The sequence below is a fragment of the Anabrus simplex genome, chromosome 12, assembly GCF_040414725.1.
Source record: "Anabrus simplex isolate iqAnaSimp1 chromosome 12, ASM4041472v1, whole genome shotgun sequence".
In the NCBI taxonomy this organism is placed as follows: domain Eukaryota; kingdom Metazoa; phylum Arthropoda; class Insecta; order Orthoptera; family Tettigoniidae; genus Anabrus; species Anabrus simplex.
In genome coordinates, this window is record NC_090276.1 from 76,945,585 (window position 1) to 76,958,815 (window position 13,231).

The 13,231-nt window shown below is 37.7% G+C and overlaps 1 protein-coding gene across 1 annotated transcript in view; it reads left to right on the forward strand.

Annotated features, from left to right (window-relative positions):
• The window catches only part of Ptp10D (Protein tyrosine phosphatase 10D), a 398,723-nt gene that overhangs the window by 281,612 nt on the left and 103,880 nt on the right, over positions 1–13,231 (forward strand). Inside the window, exon 19 of the mRNA XM_067156405.2 lies at positions 1,937–2,053. Coding sequence (XP_067012506.2) covers positions 1,937–2,053 — 117 coding nt within the window. The remainder of the gene's footprint in view (positions 1–1,936; positions 2,054–13,231) is intronic.

Below are 13,231 nucleotides of genomic sequence, written 5' to 3' on the forward strand. Positions count from 1 at the left end.
TGGATACAAAGGGTTCTAAAAGTGTAACCATCAGAACAGGTGGTAACGAAGAGCAACGATGCACGGTAATGTTGTGCGTATTAGCGGATGGAACCAAACTGCCTCCATATGTGGTTCTGAAATGGAAAAAATTTCCGAAAGGAAACTTGCCGTCGGGTGTTATTGTTAGAACATGAGTCCGACTGGATGGACAGGGCGTTAGTTGAGGACTGGGTGAAGTACGTTTGGCATTGTCGCCCCGGAGCTCTGTTACAAAAATGAAACATGCTTGTGTTGGACAGTTACCTAGGACATACAACTGACACCGTAAAAGATATGGTGAGGGAAGGAAAAACCGGAGGACTCACTTCTATTCTACAGCCGTTGGATGTGTGCGTGAACCGGCCTTTCAAAACTGCGATGAAACAGTTGTACACCGAATGGATGTCTGATGGTGATCACGTTAACACCAACCGGACGAGTGAAGAGGCCTGAAGTGGGACTGATATGCAGCTGGATTAAGACCACATGGGCGCGCATTCCCAACAATCTAGTGTCCAAAAGCTTTAAGAAATGTGGAATTACAAATTCAGTGGACGGTAGTGAGGACGACTATTTGTGGAAAGATGGCAGCGATGAAAGTTCCTATGGTGAAACTTCAGAAGACGACGGTGAATTGTGAATGATCTAAGTGTTGGACCGATTTTATTTACGATTTTTATGATGATTTTATTAATTGTAAGCTGTTGGTATTCATATTTATGGTATATTTGAAGAAAATTAAATAGGTATGTAAGTTACTTGATTTTTTATTTTTTTCCGTATTTTGCCATCTGAAGTTTAGGGTGCGGGTCTTATTCGGTGGCGGGTGGTATTCGGGATTATACGGTAGTTTGGATAGCAGATGTGATCAATGGGGACCTGCGCAAGGGTACAGTGGCGTTTATTAGGAAAAGCTGTGTCTTTGGAAGGAACCCTTAGGTTGTAAAGTAGTCCTGAAACTTGGTTTAGTCATTTAAACATTAGCTTTATGCAAAGTATTCTCTCTTCTTTTCTTCTTCTTTTCTTCATGGGGCCTCTAAATATTAGTTCCTAATTAGTGTCGACCTCTAAGATCTTTTGCTTCCATGTTTTTCCTTCATTCCCACCTAGATATACCTGCTCCCTTCACAAAGCTGCAGGTTTTTCTTATTGTGTCTTTATGGATGTTTTCTGTGTCTTCACCTGGTAGTCTTAGAGTGGAGAGTCTGATTCTACCCAGCGCCTCACATTCGAAAAGTACAGTATGTGTTCAGCTGGTTCCTCTGCTTCATTGCATTTTCTACATATATTGTCTGTTATTACTCCAATTCTTTGTAGGTGTTTTTTCAGATGGCAGTGTCCTGTCAACAGTCCTACTACCCATCTTATGTTTTCTCTGCTGAATTTCAACAATTCTTTAGTATGCTTCTTGTTTGGTCCTTTTATCAGTTCCTTTGCAAGCCTGCATCCTGGAGGATTTTTCCAGTTCTCCATTTGTTTCTTTTGTACCCGTTTTCCTATGTAGTGTCGGGCTTGTCCCGTAGGAAATTCCGCATACAGGTTGTGGGTCTAAAGAATGTGTTTCTGCCCCTTTCCTGGCCAGTCTATCTGCCTTTTCATTTCCTTCTATACCTGCATACCCTGGTACTCATATTATTTTGACAGTGTTGTACTTTGAGAGCTTCAGGAGAAGTGAGTGACAATAACAGACAATTCTGGATATTATCCAGGCTGCCTCTAGTGCCTTAATGGCCGCTTGGCTGTCCGTAAACATGAAAATTTTCTTATTCCTATAGTTCATTTTCAGATTTTCTTCATTTTATTTGTGAGTCGGGGAGGGAACTTGGTAAGATGATCAGTAAAGACATTGATCCAGCAGTTACCTTGTTTTTGCTACCACATGTAATGTTTTAGAACTCCTTGTCATTGTTTACAGGTCGAGAAGTTCCACCCTGAGGACATTCAGCCCAGTGACATCACTTTTGGATGGATGTTGCCCAGCAGTGAACAGAACGGAGTGATTCTCAAGTTCACTATCACCTACGGTTTGGAGGTATGTCTGTAACCACTTGCTCATTTAATATCGTTACATCTTCTTAAGCTTATTGATTTTGTATTATAAACAAATCTTATATTCAGCCCGCCTGTTGGCCATCATATTTAAGGCATCAAGTCTATACATTCTGACACCTTGGTTAGCCAGTTTGAGTCCCATCACAATGTTGGCTGGCAAGGTAGGAGAGGTGGTGGTATATAATTGCATGCCAAAAACCTGAATTCAATTACAAACCTCCCTGAAGTCGTAATATGGAGCAAGGATGAACGGCACTGTTGGTGGTGATTCATTCATCGGATAGCGAAAAGACTTGAGCAGACCCCTTGGTGCTATTCGTCACACCGAGCTCGATAGCTGCAGTCGCTTAAATGCGACCAGTATCCAGTATTCGGGAGATAGTAGGTTCGAACCCCACTGTCGGCAGCCCTGAAAATGGTTTTTCGTGGTTTCCCATTTTCCCACCACGCAAATGCTGGGGCTGCACCTTAATTAAGGCCACGGCCGCTTCCTCCTAGCCTTATCCCATCCCATCGTCGCCATAAGACCTATCTGTGTCTGTGCAACGTAAAACAACTAGCTATTCGTCACAGTCTTAATGATATATAAGAAGAGGGTCCATTTTGGTTTTAAACTCTTAAATATTCATGATTAACCACGTTTTAATCTTCAAAAACTGTTAATTCACTGGGTTTTTTTTTTTAACATACTTTGGTGCAATATCGTTATTTTAGATGTTATAGTATAATATTTTATGAAATCATTGTCCAGCATTTTACTCTATAGTTTATAAGATTTGAAAGATTCCATATCCATTAATTTTTAAGATTAATATAGGCTGATGATGCCCGTAAAAAAAGGGTGAAACATGTACCATTGACTTTTATATATTATGTATAAATTTTAACCATATGAAATAGTGGATTATATTGTATTGTATTGAACAGATGGACCTATAAATATTATAATAATATTTGAGATATACATGGTTTTGCGTCGCATAACTACTCTGTGGAGTACATTACGATTTCTATTTATTATTCAGTGAGTGCTCCTATCTTCTGGGCACTGTGAGAACGAATTTCAGACAACTTCTTTTAGAATGAGAAGACAGTATTACACTGTTTCCTTCGTGATGTACATGTTCAATGGAAAGCGATTGCGGGAAAATGGCGGTGCCCGGCTTGATGGAGGATGAAATATTGGTGACACTTTTGACTGAATTTACGGATTTACGGATAATGACCATGAAGGTGATGAACTTTTCGAGGCAAGTGATGAAAGTGATGTTTCAGAAAGTGATCTGAATGATAATAATAATGACAGTGATGCATGTAATGTTGGGGGAGGTGATAATGTGTTGCCGCGACCCGGACGTCAGTGGCTTGTACGAAATTCTAATACTGCATGGAGATTGCGGACTACAGGTGATGTAGGCCTGCCTAAATTCCCTTTTAGGTCAGTGAGTGAGCGGATTTGTAAGCTATGGCGATAGGCCTGTTACAGAATTACAGTACTGGCAGTTATTTTTTTTAAACCAACTACTAACCTCCATTACGAACGAGACTAACGAAAACGCAAAACTAAGCATTCAGAGAAACACTCCACTTCAGAAGCGGTGTTCATGGAAGGAAGTCACAGTAGAAGGACTGCAACGTTTGCAGCAATAGGAAAGTTGCATTGGGGAGGCAAGAAACGGTTCACTTCTGCAAAAATCTGTGAGAAGCATCCAGGACTGTGCTTTGAAAAGTATCACACCCTCTAGAAATTCCAATGAAAATGTGGGAAAAAACTTCTCCATGTCTTATGTCTTTGTGTGCAATTTTTTTCATTTTGAAGCTGTACAGAGTTGTCGTGAATAAGTTTTTCATAATATATCTCCCAAAACTGACTGAAATAATTACAAGTCGGGAGACATTATTGTCTTGGTAAATTATTCCAGTACCTAAACCCCCTTCCTATAAATGAATATTTTCCTCAATTTGTCCTTTAGAATTCCAACTTTATCTTCATGTTCTGATCTTTCCTACTTTTAAAAACACCACTCAGACTTATTTGTCTACTAATGTAATTCCATGCCATCTCTCCGCTGACAGCTCGGAACATACCAGTTACAAGTTATAATTCTCATGTTTGGTCTGTATTCAAATGTACGTAAACACAAAGAATGTCACAATGTTTTAATTTCCACCTATTCAATACAAAGAGAGATCTTGTAATTAAGAATTAAATCTTATCATATTAATTACAGGGACATGTTTTGCCCATTAGAATTTCATGCCTTCATTTGTGGCGAAGTTCAGGCTCACGGCCCTCTCTTACACTTAACCACATATTATCTATAATAAACTTCAACAGAATAATGAAATAATATAACAAAATATAAATCCTAACCTCATTCATTCTTCCATTCATAATACAAGTTGATTATACATTTAATAGGTAATCTCGGCAAGACCGCTTGAAAGAAGCTAAAGAAGTGCAATTTCTAACACTGACTGGAAGGGAATTCCATAGCCTTGCACCAGACACTTGAAAGGAGCGGTTAAATGAAGATGAGCGATGCACAGGAATTGAGAGTGTAGTAATCGATCGTGTGTTATGTTCTTGAGAGGAGGAGAGTAAATTAAAATTTGAGGATAAATACTGGGGTTTAGATTCATTCAACAGACGAGAAACGAGAGTTGCAATGTGAAGATGTCGTAGTTTATCGATTTTTAACCAGGAGAGAATTTCATAATAGGGGGAGATATGAGTTGAAAATTTAATTGAAAATATAAACCTAATGCACGAGTTCATTGCCCTCTGTAATTTTAATGTTTGTTCCATGGTGGCATCTATCATTACAATATCACAATAATTAAGTATGGGAAATATGAGGGTCTGGATAAGTTTAATTTTCATGCTTAGTGGAAGAAGTGATTGGCGAGTTTTGAGAGGGTGAAGTGACGAGTGAATTTTCCTACAGATGCTTGTTATGTGCTCACTCCAATCTAGTGTATCACTTATGATAATCCCAAGATTTTTTACCGAATTCTGAAATGGTATAGCTACACCACATACCAAAAGTGAAAGCAATAACTTCTTATTAAGGATACTTAACTGAATTTGTTGCCCTATTATAATAGCTTGTGTCGTTTTAGGATTAATTAATAAACAGTTCTTGTTAGAATAGGTGCTAATCAGATTTAAAATAGAATTAATCTTATGAATTCCAAACTCAATATCCACAGCTTTACAGTGATAATATATTTGTAGATCATCTGCATATAAATGATACTTACAGTTACTGAACTGAGAAGACATACCATTGATATACAGAGTAAACAGAAGAGGTCCAAGCACAGATCCCTGTGGTTGCTTCGTCTTCCAGTCCATGGTCATGCCGTTTATGAGGTATGAAGCAAAGAGCTGAATAGCAGAGGGACTCAGATTAAATCTTTGTAGTTTCGCTAATAATATGTCCATATTTAATGTGTCAAACGGACTACTGAAGTCAAGTAAAATAAGTATAGTCACTTTCCGCTCATCTATAGCTCGTCTAACCTCATCTGTAATTCTTAGTAATGCCGTTCCTGTGCTATGTCCTTTCTTGAAACCAGATTGGAAGGGGTCACGCAGAGAATATTTTTCCAGGTATTGTACAAGTTGGCTATATATCAATTTTTCTAGACAGTGCTGAAAGAATGCATACAGGACAAAAGTCAGATGCTACATTAGCTGGCGACCTTTTTGGAACTGGGACAACTTGTGCATCTTTCCACTTTAAGAAAGAAGTAAGTATAAATAACCACCTAATCGATACTTTATTAATGCCTCAGGCAAAATTGAATAAAATTAAAACTTACAGGACATGTTTCGACCACTTAGTGGTCCTCTTCAGCTGTATAAATAAAGAACTGAAAAGAAAAACATTGACAATAAGCACAAATAAAAGTTCTTTGGAGACTCCTTTGATAAAAATGGAGGTCGTCAGAATAGGTCATCTTGCCTTTCGTTCTTGTTTGGAAAAGATGTTTATTCTGCGCTGTCTAGAGGGTCTGTCTTTGAGCGCGGCCTGGTGAAGTAACGATGTGATACAGTTTGACAGTTCATGGAAAGCTCTGGAGAGAAGGGAAGTAGAGTTTCATCGTCATCTAAAATAACATGTGAGGGAGGAGGGAGATTGGGCTGTGCTTCTGCGATGTCGTGTTTGATTATATCTCTTGTTCGTCTAGTCTGTTTCATGTCTACCCATTCTAAGTATTTGCTAATATTCTCATATAAGATGTTTTTATGCTCGTTGTTTTCGTTGAGATTCTCTTCACCGTTTTCCAATTTATCAAGAACGATGTGGATGTTTTCCAGGTTGTTCATAAGATTACCTTTATTAATCATACAGATAATTTGAAGGTCCTGTTTTATATTGGTGAATTTGTGGTTGGACTCTTTCATATGGGATCCCATGGCAGAGAATCTTTTGTATCTTTCAGCATTGACGTGTTCTTGATATCTAATTGAGAAGTTCCTTCCAGATTGTCCCACGTAAGTTTTTTTACATTGAGCACAAGTCAGCTTATAAATACCCGATTCCTGGAATTCGTCATCTTTAAGTTTATTAGCTTTATTATGACTAAAGAACCTATGTTTCGTGTTGTTGTTTGTAGAGAAGGCTACCTTGGTATTGTGTTTCTTGAATAAGTTGGTGATTTCGTAAATCTTCGGGTTATTAAAGGTGAATTTTACATATCCTTTTTCTTTTTCTGAATGCTGTTTAAGTTTAATTTGTTGTTGGTATTTGCATTTAGTGATGATTTTATTGATGAATTTCAAACTGAAACCATTATGTAGAGCCTGTTGACGAATGAAAGAAAGTTCCTTTTTTCTGTCTGTTTCTGTTAGCGGAATTTCAAAGGCTCTGTTGACGAAACTATAATAAGCTGATTTCTTTTGCAAGATGGGATGTAAAGAATCACTTTTGATTGTAGTCGGGGTAAAAGTGGGTTTCCTGTATATTTTAAATTGGAAATGGTTGTCTTTACGAATTGTTTGGATATCCAGAAAATTGAGTATGCCTTTCTCTTCTTCTTCAGCTGTAAATTTTATGTTTGGGTCTAAATTATTCAAAGTATTAAGGATACTGTGACTATCATTTATTTCCTTGTTAATTATGGCATAGGTATCATCAACATATCGAAGCCAGAGATCGAGTCCTTTAATGTGACCTACTATCTGAGTGTGTTCCAAAAAGTGGAGGTAAATGTTAGCTAAAATTCCAGAAGCCGGCGCTCCCATTGGAAGTCCATCTTGCTGATATATTTTATTATTAAAAGAGAAGAAATTGTGGTTCAAAACGAATTCCAAGATAGTAATGAAGTTTTCTATTTCAGGTATACTGATACGTTTGTGAAATAATAAATTCGTCTTTATAATCTCAATGGTGTTCTTAATAGGAATGTTCGTGTACATGTCCTTGATGTCGAAGGAACTTGTTACATGAGATGAAGTTAACTTGAAATCTTTAATAGCAATGCAGAACTCTTTGGAGTTTTTTATCGAAGATTTGGTATAAAATACGTAGTTATGAGTTAAGAACCTATGAATAAATTGGGATATTTTGTATGTGGGGCTTCTCCGAAAATTAATTATAGGTCTCATAGGTGCATCCTTTTTATGTAATTTAGGCATAGCTCTTGCTTTAGGAAGTCCTGGATTCATATTAATGAGTTTTTGAATATCTTGGTCGTTAAAAAGGAAGGAGCTTTGCTTCAGTATCCCTTTCAAATTCTTTTGAATTTTTAGGGTTGGGTCTTTCTCAATTACCTTAAATCTGTTGTTAGTGAAAAAAGTTTCTGTTTTATTGATGTATTCGGTTTCATTTAATATTACTACTGTTCCACCTTTATCAGCTTTCGTTATCACTACATCACTTTGTCTAATTTTACGCCGAAGATCCTTCTCGATTTTAGTGTTTGTGGAATTGGTTAGTAACCCTCTAATTATGGAGGGAATTTTTTTCTTTGCTTCGTACCGTACGTCATTCTGAATGTCGACTGGAAGGGTTTGTATGGCTGTCTCCATAATTAGAGGGTTACTAACCAATTCCACAAACACTAAAATTGAGAAGAATCTTCAGCGTAAAATTAGACAAAGTGATGTAGTGATAACGAAAGCTGATAAAGGTGGAACAGTAGTAATATTAAATGAAACCGAATACATCAATAAAACAGAAACTTTTTTCACTAAAAACAAATTTAAGGTAATTGAGAAAGACCCCACCCTAAAAATTCAAAAGAATTTGAAAGGGATACTGAAGCAAAGCTCCTTCCTTTTTAACGACCAAGATATTCAAAAACTCATTAATATGAATCCAGGACTTCATAAAGCAAGAGCTATGCCTAAATTACATAAAAAGGATGCACCTATGAGACCTATAATTAATTTTCGGAGAAGCCCCACCTACAAAATATCCCAATTTATTCATAGGTTCTTAACTCATAACTACGTATTTTATACCAAATCTTCGATAAAAAACTCCAAAGAGTTCTGCATTGCTATTAAAGATTTCAAGTTAACTTCATCTCATGTAACAAGTTCCTTCGACATCAAGGACATGTACACGAACATTCCTATTAAGAACACCATTGAGATTATAAGGACGAATTTATTATTTCACAAACGTATCAGTATACCTGAAATAGAAAACTTCATTACTATCTTGGAATTCGTTTTGAACCACAATTTCTTCTCTTTTAATAATAAAATATATCAGCAAGATGGACTTCCAATGGGAGCGCCGGCTTCTGGAATTTTAGCTAACATTTACCTCGACTTTTTGGAACACACTCAGATAGTAGGTCACATTAAAGGACTCGATCTCTGGCTTCGATATGTTGATGATACCTATGCCATAATTAACAAGGAAATAAATGATAGTCACAGTATCCTTAATACTATGAATAATTTAGACCCAAACATAAAATTTACAGCTGAAGAAGAAGAGAAAGGCATACTCAATTTTCTGGATATCCAAACAATTCGTAAAGACAACCATTTCCAATTTAAAATATACAGGAAACCCACTTTTACCCCGACTACAATCAAAAGTGATTCTTTACATCCCATCTTGCAAAAGAAATCAGCTTATTATAGTTTCGTCAACAGAGCCTTTGAAATTCCGCTAACAGAAACAGACAGAAAAAAGGAACTTTCTTTCATTCGTCAACAGGCTCTACATAATGGTTTCAGTTTGAAATTCATCAATAAAATCATCACTAAATGCAAATACCAACAACAAATTAAACTTAAACAGCATTCAGAAAAAGAAAAAGGATATGTAAAATTCACCTTTAATAACCCGAAGATTTACGAAATCACCAACTTATTCAAGAAACACAATACCAAGGTAGCCTTCTCTACAAACAACAACACGAAACATAGGTTCTTTAGTCATAATAAAGCTAATAAACTTAAAGATGACGAATTCCAGGAATCGGGTATTTATAAGCTGACTTGTGCTCAATGTAAAAAAACTTACGTGGGACAATCTGGAAGGAACTTCTCAATTAGATATCAAGAACACGTCAATGCTGAAAGATACAAAAGATTCTCTGTCATGGGATCCCATATGAAAGAGTCCAACCACAAATTCACCAATATAAAACAGGACCTTCAAATTATCTGTATGATTAATAAAGGTAATCTTATGAACAACCTGGAAAACATCCACATCGTTCTTGATAAATTGGAAAACGGTGAAGAGAATCTCAACGAAAACAACGAGCATAAAAACATCTTATATGAGAATATTAGCAAATACTTAGAATGGGTAGACATGAAACAGACTAGACGAACAAGAGATATAATCAAACACGACATCGCAGAAGCACAGCCCAATCTCCCTCCTCCCTCACATGTTATTTTAGATGACGATGAAACTCTACTTCCCTTCTCTCCAGAGCTTTCCATGAACTGTCAAACTGTATCACATCGTTACTTCACCAGGCCGCGCTCAAAGACAGACCCTCTAGACAGCGCAGAATAAACATCTTTTCCAAACAAGAACGAAAGGCAAGATGACCTATTCTGACGACCTCCATTTTTATCAAAGGAGTCTCCAAAGAACTTTTATTTGTGCTTATTGTCAATGTTTTTCTTTTCAGTTCTTTATTTATACAGCTGAAGAGGACCACTAAGTGGTCGAAACATGTCCTGTAAGTTTTAATTTTATTCAATTTTGCCTGAGGCATTAATAAAGTATCGATTAGGTGGTTATTTATACTTACTTCTTGATTAAACATCGATACGGTTATGAAATGGACAACTTCTTTCCACTTTGTCGGGAAATAACCACGGGAGAGGCACGCATTAAATAAGTCAGTGATAACCGGCAATATTATATCAATAATGTTAGTAATAAAGAAAATAGGGATTCCATCAGCCCCTGTTGCATGGGATTTAATTGAAATCAATTCTTGTCTCACTTCAGACTCTGAAACAGTTCGAAATTCGAAACGTGGGCGATCAGGTGATTGTTGTTGTATTATAGACTTGATGGTGGCTTGCACTATATCATGTTCAGGAGTAAAATCATCTGTTGAAAAGTGTCTATTAATCTCGTCAAGCGGTATTTCTGGTTTAGCATTGTTCACAGGAGGCCTTCCAGTACCTAATGAACGAAGTTGTTGCCAAGTACTACTAGCGTTTATATTATTGGATAGACGTCGGAAGTAATCTAATTTCTTATTGCGGATAATTTTTTTAATTCGATTTCGCAGTACACGGTATTGTTCAAATGTATCAGCTGATAAATTTTGTTTGTAACGTCTATATAACGAATAAGATGTACAATATTATAGGTTAGGATCCACCTTTCAATACTCCGTAATAAGATGGTAAAAAGTAGTTACAACCTGTTTAATGGGACCGGTTTCAACACATTTTAAGTGTCATCATCAGCCAATTTGCGAAGATCTTAAAACAACTAGCACATTGAATACAGGCAAAAAATTAACATTGTATCATAACGTAGCAATTCAGTAAATGTTCAAAACACAATAATCACAGTCAAGAGAGTAAACAGAACATCACTATCTTGCGCCGAAAACAAATATAGCTGAAGTTCATAAGCAGGTCAAATATTCGCTTATGTAAAGTCGTTGCTAGGCAGGTCTTGTAGGCATTTGTTTCTCCGGCCGAAGAGCAAAAGGTGACGTGAATGAAGTCCTAGGAAAACAGTGTAGGATTTAATTTCGTCAAATTTCAAAGTGGATATATAGGTTTTATAAAATAATTTAAAACGTTAAAAAAGAATAAAGCCAAATAAAAAATATATTTAAAAAATAGGAAGAAATAATGAAAGAAATACGAGGTTCAACTCGAAACAACTTGCCGTAGTAATTGATAAAGAAATGATAAATAGAGAAAGGGGGGGACGTTAATTAGAGGGTGGTGATGGTGGTGGTGGTGGTGGTGGTTATTGTTATTAGAGGAAATACAATTGGGCAACAATCCTTAATATAATAATAATTCGAAGAAAAAAGAAAAAGAACCGACACTTCGAAAAATGAAGATATCGGTTAAAGGAAGACAAGGGCCACGAAGGGCGTGAAAATGAAAGACTCCCTAGCCCTCGCAAACCTAATAGCATCGGGGTCGGAAAAGAACAAGAATTGACCAAGGGAGGTCGGACAGGATAGATGAAAGTGAGGAGCCTGGCACAAGTAAGTGGAAGCAATGCCAGGACTCAGCTAAGGGCCCCGTGGTCGCCAACCCACGCTCTGAAGTTCAGAGCCCCTGGGGGATGGAGGATGGGAAGGAAAGAAAAAATGGAAGGGATCCGATACTTCGAAAAATGAAGATATCAGCCAAAGGAAGACAAGGGCCACGAAGGGCGTGAAAATGAAAGACTCCCTAGCCCTCGGAAAACTAATAGCGTCGGGGTCGGAAAGGAACAAGAGTTGACCAAGGGAGGTCGGACAGGATAGATGAAAGTGAGGAGCCTGGCACAAGTAAGTGGAAGCAATGCCAGGACTCAGCTAAGGGCCCCCGTGGTCGTCAACCTACGTTCCGAAGTTCAGAGCCCCTGGGGGATGGAGGGTGGGAAGGAAAGAAAAAATGGAAGGGATCCGATACTTCGAAAAATGAAGATATCAGCCAAAAGAAGACAAGGGCCAACGAAGGGCGTGAAAATGAAAGACTCCCTAGCCCTTCGGAAACCTAAAAGCGTCGGGGTCGGAAAGGAACAAGAGTTGACCAAGGGAGGTCGGACAGGATAGATGAAAGTGAGGAGCCTGGCACAAGTAAGTGGAAGCAATGCCAGGACTCAGCTAAGGACCCCCGTGGTCGCCAACCCACGTTCCGAAGTTCAGAACCTCTGGGGGATGGAGGGTGGGAAGGAAAGAAAAATGGAAGGGATCCGATACTTCGAAAAAATGAAGATATCAGCCAAAAGAAGACAAGGGCCACGAAGGGCGTGAAAATGAAAAACTCCCTAGCCCTCGGAAACCTAAAAGCGTCGGGGTCGGAAAGGAACAAGAGTTGACCAAGGGAGGTCGGACAGGATAGATGAAAGTGAGGAGCCTGGCATAAGTAAGTGGAAGCTTACACCACATTCACATTCAATGCAAATACCTATAGTATAGCTAATGTCTTCAAAAAACATAATACTATGATTTCTTTTCGAACTAATAATAGAAACCTTGAATTATTACATAATTCCCACTCCTTAAATAGAACAAGTGTCTTTTCTAAATCAGGCGTATACCGTTTTAAGTGCCACAACTGTAATTCTTCTTACATAGGTCAAACTGGTCGCAACTTCAAAATTAGGTACTTTGAACACGTTAATGCAATAAAGCACAACAGATTTTCGGCAGTGGGACAACACATACATGACACAAAACATGCTTTCACTACAATAAACCAGGATATTGAAATTCTCAGCACTCTAAATAAAGGCCCTCTCCTAGACATCACCGAAAACTGTTTTATACACCTTGACCAGTTTTTCAATCCAAATCTTAATCTGAATGATATTTCTGAGAAACCCAATCCCCTTTTCGATTTTCTCATCTCCTTTTTAAATAACCTGAAGTCAACAAATAAGGAATCAATCTTTCACAATTTACACAATACCCTCTCATGCCACTTCCCCCTTCCGCAACACCCCCCTTGATCCTCCTCAGTTCTCCCCCTTCT